This window comes from Manduca sexta, chromosome 23 (assembly GCF_014839805.1).
Source record: "Manduca sexta isolate Smith_Timp_Sample1 chromosome 23, JHU_Msex_v1.0, whole genome shotgun sequence".
Taxonomy (NCBI): Eukaryota; Metazoa; Arthropoda; class Insecta; order Lepidoptera; family Sphingidae; genus Manduca; species Manduca sexta.
The window spans coordinates 13,445,064-13,462,348 of NC_051137.1; the positions used below are offsets into that span (position 1 = coordinate 13,445,064).

General features: G+C 41.6%; 2 protein-coding genes across 3 annotated transcripts; one reads left to right on the forward strand and one right to left on the reverse strand.

The window, feature by feature from the left end:
- Positions 1 to 605: 605 nt before the first annotated feature.
- Positions 606 to 5,652, reverse strand: LOC115445338 (conserved oligomeric Golgi complex subunit 4). The gene is made up of 14 exons (XM_037442102.1): positions 5,484 to 5,652; positions 5,092 to 5,289; positions 4,539 to 4,641; positions 3,850 to 3,982; positions 3,641 to 3,761; positions 3,263 to 3,427; positions 2,871 to 3,092; positions 2,562 to 2,689; positions 2,299 to 2,412; positions 1,930 to 2,167; positions 1,526 to 1,778; positions 1,272 to 1,438; positions 1,003 to 1,202; positions 606 to 732 (listed from the first exon to the last, which is right to left on the reverse strand). The coding sequence occupies exons 1-14, from the start codon at positions 5,568 to 5,570 to the stop codon at positions 690 to 692; spliced, it is 2,172 nt and encodes a 723-aa protein (XP_037297999.1). The 5' UTR covers positions 5,571 to 5,652; the 3' UTR covers positions 606 to 689.
- Positions 5,653 to 5,984: 332 nt separating this feature from the next.
- Positions 5,985 to 17,100, forward strand: LOC115445340 (kelch-like protein diablo). Of its 2 annotated transcripts, none has more exons than XM_030171570.2 (11): positions 5,985 to 6,342; positions 6,449 to 6,519; positions 12,556 to 12,758; positions 13,358 to 13,526; positions 13,822 to 14,001; positions 14,286 to 14,444; positions 14,695 to 14,887; positions 15,252 to 15,879; positions 16,150 to 16,288; positions 16,551 to 16,663; positions 16,905 to 17,100. In XM_030171570.2, exons 3-11 carry the CDS (start codon positions 12,556 to 12,558, stop codon positions 16,927 to 16,929), a joined length of 1,809 nt encoding a protein of 602 aa, XP_030027430.1. In that variant the 5' UTR covers positions 5,985 to 6,342; positions 6,449 to 6,519; the 3' UTR covers positions 16,930 to 17,100. The 2 variants fall into 2 exon arrangements, with proteins under 2 accessions (XP_030027430.1, XP_030027431.1); XM_030171571.2 differs by having other exon boundaries at positions 5,986 to 6,342; positions 12,573 to 12,758.
- The last annotated feature ends 185 nt before the right edge of the window (positions 17,101 to 17,285 follow it).

Sequence of the window (17,285 nt, forward strand, 5' to 3'; positions counted from 1 at the left end):
CATAAACTGGCAACCCAAAAGAGATGGCGAACTCTAATTTATTTATTTAAGGAAATGTCAACAGGCTTATCTTTCAGAAAGCGACAATAAATAATGTACGTTACCCTCGCCGGTGGTAAGTGACACTATTAGTTGTTTTAGATCGACCTATGTGGTATCTGCAGACTTTAAATATACAAACCGCAATTTTTAAATAATGTAAACAAAGAACATTGAAATTAAACTAATTTTCGGATTCTATCGCGGTGTTGAGTACTTGAGTCCCCCTCGTGACCATGAAGGCTGCAAAGTCTTCGAAACGTCGGGAGAAAATAAAATACGAACACCGCGATAGAATCCGAAAATTAGTTTAATTTCAATGTCTAACATTCGCGTAAACATAAGAAATCATTATGTAAACAAAGAATATTATAATGTAAATTTGTGTATCAGCAGGTCTGAACGCAGTAACAGCTCGAAGCGCACTGAGCAAGGGAATGGGATATAGAGTGAACAGTTCACCTTTATTTTTATTGACGCATTTGAAGCCTTTAGTATTTGTCTAATTAATTTATCTAAGGTGACAAACAGAGCCGGTGTATGCAAGAGTAGTTAAAATACATTAATTATATTCAGTAATATATTATTTATTTCTAAGTATGGTTACATAATTTATAGAATTAAATATGTGTTGTGAATGTTCAAGTGTTTTACAGCTTCAGGCGCTTGATGTCTTCTATTTTGAAGTCGGTTCTGAAAAGTAAAATTTATGTATTATATAAATTAATATATTTATGCATGCATTGTAGTAAAAAGTATTTGAATATGGTTATTATTATTAATTTTATATTTATTTAAATAAAAAGTCATTTGAGATACATTTAATGGTATATTAATGTGTGGTGTAATCTAGAGGGTGTTACGAAAAGTATAAATACTATTATAAGGTTGGTTTTATCTGCAATGTAGATCATTTTGAAAAGTCGATAGAATGTGAACGTGCGGTGTGTTGCGCGGCGGTACCTGCGCGCCAGCACGTCCTTGACGAAGGGCGCGTGCAGCGCCGCGGCCGGCAGCGCCTCGCGCGCGTGCTCGGCGCGCTCCAGCGCCAGCAGCGCGCCGCACTGCGCCAGCCGCGACACGCGCTCCCGGCCGCGCGCCGCCGCCGCGCCCGCCCACGCCGCCAGCCGCCGCGCGCGCCGCTCCACCGCCAGCCCGCCCGCCTGCGATACATCAACACTTACATAATATTCAACTATATACAGCTCAAATTACTTTCAAATCTTATATACCCTGTCATAATGATGGTGAAGAATTCTATTCTCAGCCCTGGTGACGATCTCCACTAGCATGGAGTAGAGCAGCGCGTCGGTGGCGCGCGCGGAGATGTGCACACGGGCCGCTTCCACAAATTGATCCAAAGCCATCGGCAACGCATCCGCATCGTCCTCCATTTCCTCTGAAAACATAAACCAATTCGCGAGTGTAGCGACCGACAATTTCGATTTGTTTTTCTCGCTATAATATAATTGTGAAGGCGGTTTACCAGGGTCGGAGCCGGGGTCGGCCAGCGCCTCGGCCCAGGCGAGCAGCTTGGGCTTGAGCGCGGCGAGCAGCGCGGCGCGCGCGAGGTCGTACGCGGCGCGGAAGCTCTCGGCGGCGCCGGCGAGCCCCGCGGCGCACGACGCCAGCTTGTCGCGCTCGCCCGCGCCGCGCGCCAGGCGCCCGCCCTCCTGCACCGCGTCCGTCGCCAGCCGCTCCGACCACTCCGCGCCCGCTTCCGCTTCCGACATGTGTGCCTGATGGTCATAATTATATTAATTATACGGAAATCAGCGCAGATGTGTTTCTTCCAAGATTATGAGGTGGTATGTGGTGGTGATCGTTCATCTAATTTCCTCATTAACTTTGTGTTTTTATAGATTAGAATATATATATAACTATGGTTACTAGAAACAGCAGCCGTTGCGCGTCGAGGTCCCTGTTGAGGCGTGCGGCGAGGTCTCCCGCGGCGTCGAGCAGCGCGTGCGCGTGCGCGGCGGGTCGGGGCGCGGCGAGCGGTAGCGGGTCGGGCGGCGGCGCGCGCACCCAGCGCCTCAGTGCGCCTGCGCAACGCCGCTCCAGCGACGACGACGTTTCGTTCAGCACCGCACACACGCCGTCCAGCACGCCCGTGCTGATGCTGCGTCTGAACACAGCCAAAATAACGGTCAACTTAGAAGTAGTAAAAAAAAAAAACAAAAAATAAACGTTATTTTACGAAAAAAAAACAATATAATATTATTCTAAATCTAGTTATTTAACATTAGCATTATTTACCTGATAACCTTTCTCGCGATGAAGAACACATCGTCGACTAACGTGGATGTCGTGGCGCCGGTCTGTGGCGTCGCCATCTTCAGCGCTTTGTTCACGCTTTCCTCTAAGAAAGACCTACAAACACACAATATAAAAAAAAAACATTAATTTTATTAATAATTTACCGCATCCACAATTACTTCAATTTGTTATGTTCATTAAAGGAGGTGTTTAACAATAATAGCATTTAAAACTATACAGGATGTTTAAAATGTAAAATATACCTTTCAAGTTCAAGGTAGAGTCCGAGTAGGTCTTGAGTCGTCCTGGTGAGGTCGCAATCAGCGATGATTTTTCCTACGGCATCCAAGCATTTCTTCTGAGCTGCCTCGTCAAGCGGTGCCGCATCAGCCTGTGTAACAATAATACGTATTTTTTTTTTTTATTCGTGTACCGTAAAGTTATTTAATTGCTGCTGAGCAATCTTAAAATAATGAAAAACATCTTTGGCAAGATAAGAGACAGTAACGGTGATTTGAATTAAAGATTGTCATGAATAATGCTTGTGAGTTTTGGAAACATTCATTACGTACCTGTGCCTTCCTGCGCAGGAAGTTGAAGTATAATGTGATGCGTGAGAGCGAGAGCGCCAGGTCGGCCAGCGCCGGCTCGAGTGCGAGCGCGCCGCCCCCTCCCCCCGCGGCGCCGCCTGCGCCCCCGCCCCCCGCGCCGGCCCCCCCGCGCCGCGCCGCCGCCGCCGCCGCTCGCCCTGACCGCTGCAGCCCCGCGCACACCGACGCACACGCAGCGCACACCTACAACATGTCATAATATGCTAACATTACACGCGGAATAAATACAATTACAAAGATATTAAAGAATAACTTTTTTATGCTTCGATTTTGAACCAACCTTTATAAGAAGTGCTAAGGAAAAAAGGATCATTTAAATATAGATAAAAGTATAGATGTGCAAACGACAATACCGTGGGCTGCAGCGTGGCGAGGGCGATATGCAGATGTCCGGGCGCGAAGGCGGCGAGCAGGCGCGCGCGCTCCACCGCGCCCGCCGCCGCCTCCAGCGCGCGCGTCAGCGGCGCCGCGCACGACTCCGCCGGCGCCGACGTCGCCGCACGCATCGCCGTTTCCGTCTGCGCAGAACACCATTATATGTCGTGGAGTCTCTACATCCTAAAACCTATTAGTGATGCAAACCTATATTTTTTCTAACAAATATGTGCTAACCTAACTAATTTCATAAATACTCCATACTCGTGTAAAGATAGGGAACGTTACCAATGATGACTCAGTGATAAGAAATTTGTATTAGACTAGTAAAATAAAACACTAAACAAAAGTCTCACCTTCGTAGCGAGGTACTTGGCCAGCAAATTGACGCCTTCCTCAGCGCAGCCGATCTGCGGAAACAACTTGAACAGCCGCTCCACGCTCGCCTCATCTTCCTTGCGAGCCGCTTCTTCGAACCTTCGCAATGAATAGATATGCGTTCTATCATACTAAAACATCAACAAACATGTTATTGTAAGGTTCGAAACTTAAATAAAGTTCCTACTTGCGTATGAGATGTTCTCTAAGCGTGTTAGCAGCGCGTGTCATGGCGTCACGCGGGTCGGCAGCGCCGCGGGCGCGAGCCGCCGCCACCGAGCCCGGGTCCATGCTCAGGTAACGAGACACGTGACCAGCCGCTATGGACATGTGACACATAATATATTATAATCAATGTAATTAATTGTAGTTTAATTTATATGAGCAGCTTACTGGTTATCAGATTTTTTTATGTATAAGACTAGGAACTACTGTCACCTTTAACTGAATGCACCTTTGATGTGAGAGTTAGTTGCCATGGAAAAAAGTACATAATAATTTGGAACAATAGCTTCATTATTTACTCAAATACACACATGCACACACAACTAAACATGATGTGATAGGTAGTGAACTTATAGCCATATCAGGCACAAATTCCAGACTCTAGGCTGATACTAAGCAGAGACCCCAATATCACTCTCTCTGACCCGTGAGTTGAACCCAAGACTTGATTGGTGTTGTGTTGCAAATTTGACTACATAATATTGCTAAATATGCCTCCGAGGCAGTCATATTATATTGTGTAAGTGATAAGAGATTGTTATCTATTAACAACATAGTCATATTCTCTGTTAAAAATACACTCACCTACAGGCTATGGGAAGGTCTCACATAGAGAATAAAAATCAATAGCAAATGGAAAAGCCCACTTACCAGTTTCATAGTCATGAGCCTTAATGGCAGCCTCGACTCCAGCACTGCACAGCTGAAGATCTATCAGGTCATGTACTCTCCTCTGGCATTCTGCTACCCTAGACTGAAAATTATTTTGTACAACATGCTTTATCAATTATATTAGCAATAATAATAACAAAAAACAACATAACAATTTCTTGTTGAATGTTTACACATCAAAATAAAATCTGTTTCAGATTTTATGTGATTGTTCAAAGACTATGCAGCCTTCATAGTAGCTACAAAGCTACAGACCGACATACAAGTACACAGATATTTACCTTAAACATATAATATGAATCTATGAAGAATTAAGAATATCAGTAGGATAATATAGAATCAAGATAAGTGATTTTATTGCAATAAAGAACTGACAAAAGTATAAAGAGGATTGATAGACAACAGTGCAGAATTTATGTAAATAATAATGTAGTATATTATGTGGGTAACCAAATACAAAGAAAGGGTATTCATAAGTGTAAAAATAAATAGATATTAGTGAAAGATATAGTATTCTACTGTAAAAACTCACCCTCGCGAGATCCAGTTGTCTGACTTTAGCGCTAACATCCCTGGCCAAGTCTGCAGTCTTTTCTACCATATCGGCTGCTACCTGAGCATCGGCCTTCACTTCCCCCAACCTCGTATACGCCTGGCTGGCGGTACGCAGCCTGCCCTCCAGAGAACAAGCTCGAGACAACACACCGGTAAGGGCTTCATCTACCTCCAGCTATAATATCGATTATCTATGGTAATTACCAGTACAATATCAGAAAGATGCGGCTGGTTATTGTATGGATTGCTACAACCTGGTTAGAGGGAAGATTTAACAATATAGGCCGACTAGTAAAATAACTAAGTACCTAGATTTTAAAAGGAAATTATATGTGTCGTCGTCATCAAGATAATAATAATTTCACTTACTTCTTCCTTCTCGATTTCGTTAAGTGCCTTTTGTAAACCCTCATCTGTAGACACATCATATTTCTCTAAAAGAAGGCTTAGTGACATTTTAAATCGGAATTTATTTGTATATTTCCAAATTCTTTTATTTACTAACAAATAACCTCAATTTTTAAATGTCAAGTGTCAACAATTTTTATTTTTTTTTTTTATTTTTTTTTTATCAAGTGTCAACAATTAGGTTTTTCGTTTGGAAACCACGGGTAGATAAAATACAATTACGCGGGTTAGTATTTGGCTCATGCATGTATAAGTTCATGATTACTGCTATCTATTTAAAATATTGATCATAATGATGTTTTATTAATCTTGAATAAATGTAAGACATATTTATTTTTAGTGAAAGTAAAATCTAAGGTTAATGTCTTATTTTTTGTATGCAGCAACATTATAATGACATACATATGGGTGCGTTCAGAATCGTTATATTATGTGTCAATTTGTGACAAACCTTGAAACTAATGAATTTTAAATAGTACATCTAATAATATTCATTAATTTTACACCAATTTTGTGAATTCAATTTAATATAAGTACAAGCAATGGATTTCTGTGAATTTCTATGCGTGTCCGTTTTCTTCAGTGAATGGTGATACAGCGGAATAAACATGAATATTAGATGTTCTGACCAAACATTTAGTAAAATTTACTGGTAGACAAAAGTACGATGCCTTTACAGAGACATTAGTAAACATAAAAACTTGTACAATTGAAAAATCGATGTGCCGTTAACTGTATCACATACTCCAGGGCGTTTGATATCTATTTTACGCTCCTCTGGGGACAGGTTTCGTGGTGCGGTAGATAAAAAACGTCAAAGGTGAGTTGGGGCGAGGGCAGGCAGGGCATTGCATAAATTATGCTGCATTAGGAAATATGTTTTGTGTGTTTTGTGGTATCTGGAGTGCGCGCTATGTTGGTTGCAGATTGACTCCGTGTGGGGTTGGGCTTCGCCCCCGCTGCGCTTGCAGCTGGGTAACGCGCGCGGACACAAGAGGTGAGTGCACTGTTCCATTATACTTTCGGGAAACTTGGCACCAATTTGACACACAACTGGTTGTTTTGTTATTTAGAATGGTCGTTAACCGTGATATTGTATTTAGACATTTCGTAAATGGTTGAATAGTTTAGTGTGGTGTATGGTATTGCAGTGATGTGTGGAGCCACTGTGATAAGATACTGTGTGCTAATTGCATTCGTTTTGTAGCTCATAATTCGTTTGATTATCAACATACCAATGGCTACTGTTTACATTATGTTTAAGAGTTTAATTTTCATGGTGCATAGTGTTTTAAAAGTTCACTATAGTAATTTTATAGATGTTTTATGCAGCACAATATTTATTAATTATTTTTTTTATACATAGTGACTTATAATGCTTCTATGACAGTATATTAATATGTGAAGAAAGACTTTGTAACTTTATTAAGCACATTGTGAACACAGATGAGTGTTTACACTTAAGATTTGGCAGAAGTAAATAAAATTCATATAAAAGAGTGCATAAAATAAAGTTTATCTATAATGTGTTATAAATACATATTATATTCTATTTAATGGTTGCATGTCACTAGTAACAATTAGTCTGAGTAAAATAAAATTAATAATGGTCTAACCTTGTGCCAAATTTAATCCTAATTTATTCAGCAGTATATGAATTTACTGCATAAAAACATAAAACATCCAAGTGATTTACAACCTAAGCATTAATTATATTAACTACGGTGTAACATAAAATATTATGAAACATATGATTTCTAAACAATGTTTTTTCTGTAGCTGTGGAGTACAATAACTCATTAACTAATCATTTGTTATCTGATTTTCCTGTTAGTCGTGTTTATAATAGAGTTTATTTTTGTTTATATAGCGGCGATAGCCTAGTTGGGCGTGGAACGGACTGTGAAGACGAATGTCGGCAGGTTCAAATCCCAAGGGCACACACCTCTGACTTTTCTAAAATCATGTGTGTATTCTTTGTGAATTTATCGTTCGCTTTAACGGTGAAGGAAAACATCGTGAGGAAACCTGCACATCTGAGAAGTTCTCCATAGGAATTTCGAAGGTGTGTGAAGTCTACCAATCCGCACTAGGCCAGCGTGGTGGACTAAGGCCTTAATCCCTCTCAGTAGTAGAGGAGGCCCGTGCTCAGCAGTGGGCGAGTATATAATACAGGGCTGATATTATTATTATATTATTATTATTTTTGTTTACTTTTGAATCAGGAAAATACTCAAATTGATGATAGCACAAATAACTAAGAAGGATGTTGGAATCTCAAGAGAGAAGGAGCCTGGATAAGCAGGTTTTTTAGACAGCAGCAAAACTGCCAATATATAAAAATGTCTACCAATACTTTGTCTTACAATCCTAGAAATGTAGATAGGGGCACTGTATAACACTCTATTGTGTCATTCCTAGTGGACATTATGCATTTAGTATTATCAAGTGAATTACACTAAGAATGAATAATATTGTTTAACTCAAAGGTAAATTAAAATAAAAAAATTTCAACCAGTTGTTTTTTCAGTTTCTTGTTTGCGGAATAGTAAGAAAGTGGTTTTACAGCCAATAGCTTTTGTTGGCATAGTGACAGGAATTGGTGTCATTAATAATGTAAATTCAACTAAAATCCAAACATTTGTTTTATACAGTTAATGTAAAACAAACTAATTGTAATTTAAATTATTATTTCATTGTCATTCCCATTACCTGATAAAACTAAGCAGAATTTAACAAAATTTAACTAACATATTATTTTACTAAGATTTATATGGACTGAGAGAATCTGTGTTTAAATTTATATTGAGTAACTTTTTGTCCTACCTATGACAGTAATATGAATTGTTTTAAATTATAATTAAAATGTGATTCTTCCTAAGTTTCTAGATGAACATTTTCATGTATGTCGCCATTTAAGGGGGGGGGGGGGGGCGGCAAAGTGGATATGGAGAATAAGAAAGTATGCATTGTAGGTAAAGTCGAGAGCACATGTTCCTCCGCCACTCACCGTCTTCCGCCTTAACAATAACATAAAAAAGAGCATAATTGAGCATACGAAATATTTGGTATGGAATTGGTGAATTCATTCGAGTTTTATAACCTTTGGGGGGGGGGCAGCTTCCCCTCCCTGTCCCTCCCTTGGCGACGCCCTTGGACATTTTAGTGTTGAAACCAGGTTAGAGTATATCAATAATCACATTCAAATAGGTCACAACTCAAACTAGGTGACCTGGATTGCGTACACCTGTTCCAGACACTGACATACATAGCAGTTATTGTACCATTGACTTACAGTGTCTTGTGGTGATAATATACTTTTGTACAATGATGTTGAATTTTTTTATAGGCATGATTATGGCTCTCCAATGCATTTCACAGTAAGTGTAGTGGGTTCCAGAAAGAATATTGACAGATGAGAGATGATTATTCCTCGCCAATTAAGACATTTATGCTGGCCTTGTTCGATTACAATTTATGATTTGATGATAGTCACAACTTGTAATTTTAATATCTAATGACTGCTTCGGTGGCGTAGTTGTACTGCATGCGCGGTACGGTAGCGCTCTGGGGTCTTGGGTTCGAATCCCGGGTCCGGCTAAGTTATATTCTCGCCCCCTATCACATCCTGGGACGGAACACACTCGCCGAAAAGTGGGTGCCTTGGTTGCACCTGTGCATACCCCTTTGGGGATAAATGCGTGATGATGTGTGTGTTTGTAATTTTAATGTAAGCTTATGTTAGTTCTTACCTCTTCACAATATGATGTACCAAGAGGTTTTGTACATATTGTGAACAAACATTGACTCATAATTTCATTAAGTGTTTCATTGTAGTTTAGGTATGAGTGACAGCTCTTAATGAAGGCATTATTTGAAAAGTGAGGATGTAGTTGATAACATTATCGTTTTTCACTAAATAATTTTTTTTAAGAAATATAAATGAAATGCATGGACTATGAGCTTCTGTGAGTGGGGAAGAGATTATAAACTTTTTACCTTCTCATAACTTACACTATGTTCTTAATCTTGATTTCAAACTTCACAGAAATTACCGTCTGTTAAGGCGATACCTCAAGGTCCATTTTCATACATTTTGTTTCGGCTTTAATCTGGGTAACTAAACAAGTATTGGCAAGTAAGGAATTTAAATTCACGTCTAGTTAGTGATTAGTTCTCGCAGTTGAAAGAAAAACGTAAAAATAATTCCTTACTTGCCAATACTTGTTTAGTTACCCAGATTAAAGCCGAAACAAAATGTATGAAAATGGACCTTGAGGTATCGCCTTAAACAGGAAATTTAACAGACTACTCTGGCATTAAAAATATTACAATGGATTGTGTGCATAAAAGGATTTACAAGTATTAACAATAAGTATAAATTAAATAACAAGGAAGTCACAATATTAAGTATATAATTAGCTAGTTTTTGCCTGCGGCTCCGCCCACATGATAAAGTTTTTCCGGGATAAAACGTAGCCTATAGCACCCAAGACTAATGTAGCTTCACATTAGTGAAAAGAAATCTAAATCGGTACAGTAATTTTTAAGATAAGCGCGTTCAAAGAAACAAACTCTTCAGCTTTATATATTAGTATAGATAAATTATATACATTAGGTATAGAACGAGTCACGGAGCCCAGCAGATTAGCATGCTGAAGTGGCAATGCTCAGGGCATATGGTTCGCAGAACTGACGGCAGATGGGGCAAAAGGTTTTAGAGTGGAGATCACGTACCAGCAAGCACAAAATTAAACGACCATCTGCAAGGTAGACGGATGATCTGATAAAGGTCGTAGGAAAACGCTGGATGCAGGTTACTTTTGACAGAGCCGTTTCGAAATTAGAAGAGGCCTTTGTTCAGCAGTGGATTGCATATATTCCCTAATGTGGATATTGGGCATTAGAGAGTTGACTAACATCTCAGATTAACGAATGCAGTATTTCAGTGCGTTGAAAGGGTTCTTGGTATTGCCTTTGGCGGTAGTGAGGTTTACCCTTGGGCTCGGATACTATAAAAAACTACGAAATTTTATACTATCAATCACCGTAAACATAATGATTACGTTGCCAAAATTTTGCCTCATACTTAAACAAAATGCTGCGGCACATGTTGAGAAACGTTGCGTCAAAATAGCTCCAGTTCCTGTACAATAGCAATGGAATTAATTTGAAAATTGTTAAATTAGAATGGTTACCTTCAATCAACATTGTTACATCATTTGTACAGAGTGATGTTAGAATGCTATCCTTGTGTAATATTTAACATTCGTTAATGTTTAACATTTCCTTAAAATACTTTGTTAAGTACGATTGTGATGTGAATAAAATATGATTGTTGTTATAAATTAGTGGAGGATATTAACAACCATTAGAGTTTGCACCAATTCCTGGTTTCCACAAAATATTATTAACCATGGAAGGTTGGATGTAATTTTAAGGAGATAGGATCCAAGATTGCCGCGGTATCGTCAACATCTTCATGCTTTCATTGAGCTGTGGGAAGAACTGTCACATAAGAGTTATTTTCGCATAAACTGTACAAAGCCGTATACCACAACCCTGGTGTCATAGAAGCATCTACTTAACCGTTAATATTTTTTGTTCCGCATGGAATCACATTAACACATGTCATTGAAATACAATGTATGTGTAAAATTGTGTTCGATACTAAAATAGATCTCAATTCTCGACTAAATGTAGGTCGTATCCGGTGTAGGCCACTAATAGAATACATTTTACATACTTACTTTTTATTTATGTTATGCGAATTTTTGTTTATCGAAATAACTTTTAATACGTTAAAAGTCCTGATTAAAAGTCCAATCGGTCTATTCAATATTTTTTATGTAACAATTAGTCAATAACGTAAAGCCAGAAGGTAAACGTTAGATTTATCTTTTTGCTAATATATGTTTCTGGATTTCAATTATGTGGTTGTCGAATACCACTTGGTTTTTGTTATGTAACTTGTCCGGGACTGGACTTCTTGAGGGACGTCAGACAAGTAGTCAGTTGTAAAAACTGAATTAAATCCAGGCGTGTAGCTACTGATGTACCAGCCGTATCAGTGATACGGGCCTCCCGATCCTTGGAGCTCCTCTTTGCCCATACCTACATTAAATTAAGCGGGCGCCCAAAAGATCGCACTACCCTGAAGAGCCCCCAACAAAAAATAGATATAGAGCCCTTCTCGGCAAGCTACGTTACTGATTAAATCTATTACATTGGAGTGAAAGAAAATGATCAACTATAAGAATCCATCAATCCATGATCAACAATAACCAGAACATAAGATAAATTATTGAATACCCAAAGGTTTATTCCTCGTGGGTATCGAATCGCAATCTGTCTTTTACTGCTGTCTCATTGCTCAATACGCCAGTGTGTCACCACACAATGGTTACACAACGAAGCGATAAGTGTAGGAAACCTTTGAACATGACTTATTGCATTATTGAAGTTTCTCCGACAATAGATCGCTCGTCCTTCGCACCTGCTTAAATACCAAGTGTGTTTCTATAAACAACTATGCCTCTAGCATATGGTAATAACTGTCGAGAAATGACAGCTTTATATACACCCTATAAGAGACACGATCTTGACCCCCTCTTTGTGAATATACATAAAAAGTCAATTGTCATCTGGAACTCATTAGGAAAAAAACATATACACTGTGATCCTTGTCCAAAGTATATTAGGTCTTGTAATCTCTAATGATAAAGCAGAATATCATTCTTGCATACGACTGCTTTGCGATAGGTGCCTATTTAGAGTGTCTTTAGTAAGTATCTGCTAGTATCTTCAATGATAATATCTTTACTTTTGCTTTTATCAAAATTACGTCTCTGTATTATGTCAAACCTTATAACAATTACTTTAGGTATGATGTACTTTGGCAAATTCAGACTAGGTGTCTAATTTAATAGTTGCACTAAACTTGGCGTATTTGGACCAATATTTGCGTTCAACAATCCAACATGGCAAGTAGTGATGCGTGTTTGTGTCGAGGAGTTGGCTATTAACGCGTCAGATGTTGTCGGTGCTCAGGATGGGCGAGGGCGGGTCGCCGGGCGGCGGCGGCGGCGGCGGCGGCGGCGGCGGCGGCGCGCGGCTGTCGCACACCTCCGAGAAGCATCCGCGCGCCATCCTCGGCGAGCTGTCCGCGCTGCGCCGCCACCGAGAGCTCTGCGACGTCGTGCTCAACGTCGCTAATAGGAAATTGTTTGCTCATCGGTAAGCACTTTAACACGTGGACAGTACGGTGGTAGTCACGGCTGGCTTAAACACCATTGCTTTGAGGACTAGGGGTTGACTACAGATACAGAGAGACTGTTGTGACTAACTTCATACCGGGTAAGACATAGCGATATGTAATGCATGGCCCATTAAATAGTACTAAGATTTTTTGTAAAATTCAGTTTCCTAACTCGGCCCCTCTCCTCATTTTTTTCCGTTTTCGCAGTCCCAATGTGTCCTAGCATTTGATTTCCCATTGCTCCATAAATATTAACAACGCACACATAATTCATATGTGAATTCATGGCCAGTGATCACTTATCCGGTAACATCATTTAGGCTGCTTGATTCTCCTGCGTGCCCATGCTCTAACGGGCACAAGTTATGGCGATGAGCTCTTGTATGTATAAATTAGAAAGGGTGTAGTAGTCCCATGACATAGGCAACGAGCATCCACTAAGGAACCAATCGTATCCTCGGCGTGGATGTCAAACTGGTCAATGAAGAGTGTGCTCAAGACTTGTGCCGGTTACTATACGTACTTATCAAATATGTATCTAGAACCTTCCATGACACTATGTATAATGTCCTTGTAGGGTGATCCTATCGGCATGCAGCCCGTACTTCCGTGCAATGTTCACCGGCGAGCTGGCGGAGTCGCGCGCCACCGAGGTGACCATCCGCGACGTGGACGAGCAGGCCATGGAGCAGCTCGTCGAGTTCTGCTACACAGCACACATAGTCGTCGAGGAGAGCAACGTGCAGGTATTTACCATCATATACTATGATCATCTAACCCGAAGATTAATTCTTAAGGTTTCTAGTTCGAGGCGCTGGTTTAGCAGGTCCGCTAGCCTTCTGATCTTCATGAAAAGCTGGATCCACCGGCACAACAAAGATTTTCATGTAAATTTCCCTAATTATGTTAAAAAAATCGGTTTCTGCATGTCGAAATATACTTACAAAAAATAAATATTTTCCTAATAACGTTTTTCATTGAGTCGTGAATGTCAAATGTTACGATTCCTCAAATACCTGACACACTCTGTTCATGTTGCAGGCGTTGCTGCCGGCGGCGTGCTTGCTCCAACTCCAGGAGATCCAGGACGTATGCTGCGAGTTCCTCAAGCGGCAGCTGGATTGCTCCAACTGCCTCGGCATACGCGCCTTCGCCGACACACACTCTTGCCGCGAACTGCTGAGGATCGCTGACAAATTCACACAACAGAACTTTCCAGAAGTAATATTTTCTACATGTATTTGGTAGTCTTATAACCTGCCGTCATGGCGCATATTTACCGTGGTAGGGGTATGTTTCAATACAACAGACTATCTCAACTTCATTGTGTAGTTCTGTCCATAACTATTTAGTACTGTACATGTTTTTCTGCGGGATAGTGTAGCCTGATTACTCTCGACTCCTAGCACGTGTTCAGCGTAAGCGTAGTGTTTTTTTGTATATCTTCGCGCTGCAAAATTCTTTACGTATGTGTGCTATAAACTAACATCATTACGCCATTCCAGGTGATGGAGAGCGAAGAATTCTTGCTGCTGCCGGCGGCGCAGCTGATCGACATCGTGTCCTCCGACGAGCTCAACGTACGCTCCGAGGAGCAGACCTTCCAGGCCGTCATGTCCTGGGTTAAATACAACGTGGCCGAGCGGAGGCAACACCTCGCGCAGGTACACTCTACAGTACACATTAGGTGATCATACCATATTTAGAAAGAGACTATTGTGTTTTCTGCTCATTTGTATTAAATAAAATTTGTACAGCAAAACAATGCCAAATGAGCAAGTCCCTCACATGATTATAGGTGTTCATTTTTGTCCATAAACAGCTGCTATACCAAGAGAATCAGGGTATCAATAAAAATCATAAACATTATCGGGTAGTGGGTCGTATTGGTAAACCTGTTTTTAACACTTCCAGGTGTTACAACACGTGAGACTGCCATTACTTAGCCCCAAGTTCCTGGTGGGCACAGTGTCCTCAGAGCTGCTGATTCGCTCTGACGACGCCTGCCGCGACCTGCTGGACGAGGCCAAGAACTACCTGCTGCTGCCGCAGGAGCGTCCGCTCATGCAGGGGCCCAGGACCAGGCCTAGGAAACCTACCAGACGAGGTAAGTGGGTTACGCAATAATAAACAAATAATTATGTGGGCTATATGTTTGATTCCTTCCACATAAACAAAAAATATGACACTGAACTGAACTCTAAAAGACCGGGTTTTTAGTCAAATGATATAATGTTGCATGTTAGTTTCATGTAGAAATAATGATAGACAATGTAATTATCGTAGTGCAAGGTGCATTGTGACCTCTAAATTTTACTTTCAGGTCAGCAAGAATGACCTTTAGTAAACATTGAACGAGATTTTTATATAATTGTGATTATTTTAGAGTGAATTTTTAATTGTCTGGAAGTATTGTCAGGGCCATATAGATAATATTTAAACAATAATATTATGGTTTACACGGTTGACAGGCGAGGTGCTGTTCGCGGTGGGCGGGTGGTGTTCGGGCGACGCGATCGCGTCCGTGGAGCGGTTCGACCCGCAGACGTCGGAGTGGAAGATGGTGGCGCCGATGTCGAAGCGGCGCTGCGGCGTGGGCGTGGCCGTGCTGCACGACCTGCTGTACGCCGTGGGCGGCCACGACGGCCAGAGCTACCTCAACAGCATCGAGCGCTACGACCCGCAGACCAACCAGTGGTGCGGCGCCGTCGCGCCCACCTCCTCCTGCCGCACGTCCGTGGGCGTGGCCGTGCTCGACGGCGCGCTCTACGCCGTCGGCGGCCAGGACGGCGTGCAGTGCCTCAACCACGTCGAGCGCTACGACCCCAAGGAGAACCGCTGGACCAAGGTGGCCGCCATGACCACGCGCCGCCTCGGCGTCGCCGTGGCCGTCGTGGGCGGCCAGCTCTACGCCGTGGGCGGCTCGGACGGCCAGGCGCCGCTCAACACCGTGGAGCGGTACGACCCGCGCGCCAACAAGTGGACGCCGGTCGCCTCCATGTCCACGCGGCGCAAGCACCTCGGCTGCGCCGTGTACGACGGACAGATCTACGCCGTCGGAGGGCGCGACGACTGCACAGAACTCTCCTCCGCAGAGAGGTTCGACGCTCAAATACTTCATTTGTTAACCTAGCACTGATGTTTTGATAGTATATATGCCTAGATGTATATAAGTAACTTGCCTATAATTATTATCCTGTTGCAATAATAATATACATTAAAGTATTCGATGCAAAATTAAATTACGTCAGATACCCACACAACAAAATTTATCCCAATATTATGAAAATATCGAAATTAATGAAACGCTATAATCATACAGTCCAATCCTGCTCGAAGGACCGAAACATAATTTTTATCTGTCCGTAGGTACGAGCCGAGCACGGACACGTGGTGCCCGGTGGTGGCGATGACGTCACGACGGAGCGGCGTGGGGCTCGCCGTCGTCAACGGACAGCTGTATGCCGTCGGAGGGTTTGACGGCACCGCGTATCTCAAATCGATAGAGGTAACTATTATATCTGTAGTAACGTGTTTGAATAGTAATCTGGAACGACAATGAAAGACTATTGTGTCCGGTTAAGTACAAAAAGGATTTGAGAATGCTTACACCATCGAATTTCCTCGTGTGATGAATATTAGAATTTTTTTATTTATGCCTTTCCTGTGTTAGCGATGATTCTGTCTTAATATGCTTGAGCCTTCTGGTGCCTTTGGTGTTTTTAATCCTCGTGTTGTAACGAGAGTATAAGAGTGTGAATGTGTGGCAGGTATTCGACCCGGAGTCGAACCAGTGGCGCCTGTGTGGCGCGATGAACTACCGGCGGCTCGGCGGCGGCGTCGGCGTCATGCGCGCGCCGCACCACGACAACCACTACATCTGGTGAGAACACAACCACTAGCGCCCCTGATGCATATATAGCTCACGAACGAGAGATGGTTATCTCTCGCCAACCGTCACAATTATGCCGGCCTGTTTGACACCAGATGTACACAGGGTGATCCCGGAACGTGACACTAACTAACTATGACGGGTTTCAACATCGTGTGCACAGTGGTCGCTATCCGAGCGGATATAGATACATAGTTTTAGGAGTATTATTATTTAGATGTGTTTGTTGCAGGAATCGAAAAGACTCCGTGGTGTAGGGCCGCTCCCCTGCCACCGCCTCGCCTCCCCTGCCCCGCTCTGTAAAATATTCCCCCTGAAGTCGTATCACTTTTAAGTCGTTACTCATTTTACATTATTTTATTGTTAATAAATACTATATTAAATGAATATTTATAAATAAATGAAAATACAAATTTTAGAATATAAAATATGTTTTATTTAAATAAAAATAGTGTAATTATGTACTTTGTATTGAGATCATTGTTTTCCTTACAATAAAGGGTATTAACAGTGCTTTAACGATTACGGTTACTTTTTCCTTACACTAACCCCCTTATTCATAAACGTTTTTTATCTAAGGACGGAGTAAAGCTGTGATAACAAGCTTGTTTCT

Excerpts from the sequence above, each read along its gene's own strand:
- LOC115445340 (XM_030171570.2), top strand. The coding sequence starts at position 12,556 with ATGTTGTCGGTGCTCAGGATGGGCGAGGGCGGGTCGCCGGGCGGCGGC. Across the intron at positions 14,002-14,285 it reads CACAACAGAACTTTCCAGAA|GTGATGGAGAGCGAAGAATT; the intron begins GTAATATTTTCT and ends ACGCCATTCCAG. Across the intron at positions 14,445-14,694 it reads GGAGGCAACACCTCGCGCAG|GTGTTACAACACGTGAGACT; the intron begins GTACACTCTACA and ends TAACACTTCCAG.
- LOC115445338 (XM_037442102.1), bottom strand. The coding sequence starts at position 5,570 with ATGTCACTAAGCCTTCTTTTAGAGAAATATGATGTGTCTACAGATGAG. Across the intron at positions 3,983-4,538 it reads GGCTCATGACTATGAAACTG|CGGCTGGTCACGTGTCTCGT; the intron begins GTAAGTGGGCTT and ends ACATGTCCATAG. Across the intron at positions 3,093-3,262 it reads TCGCCACGCTGCAGCCCACG|GTGTGCGCTGCGTGTGCGTC; the intron begins GTATTGTCGTTT and ends GACATGTTGTAG.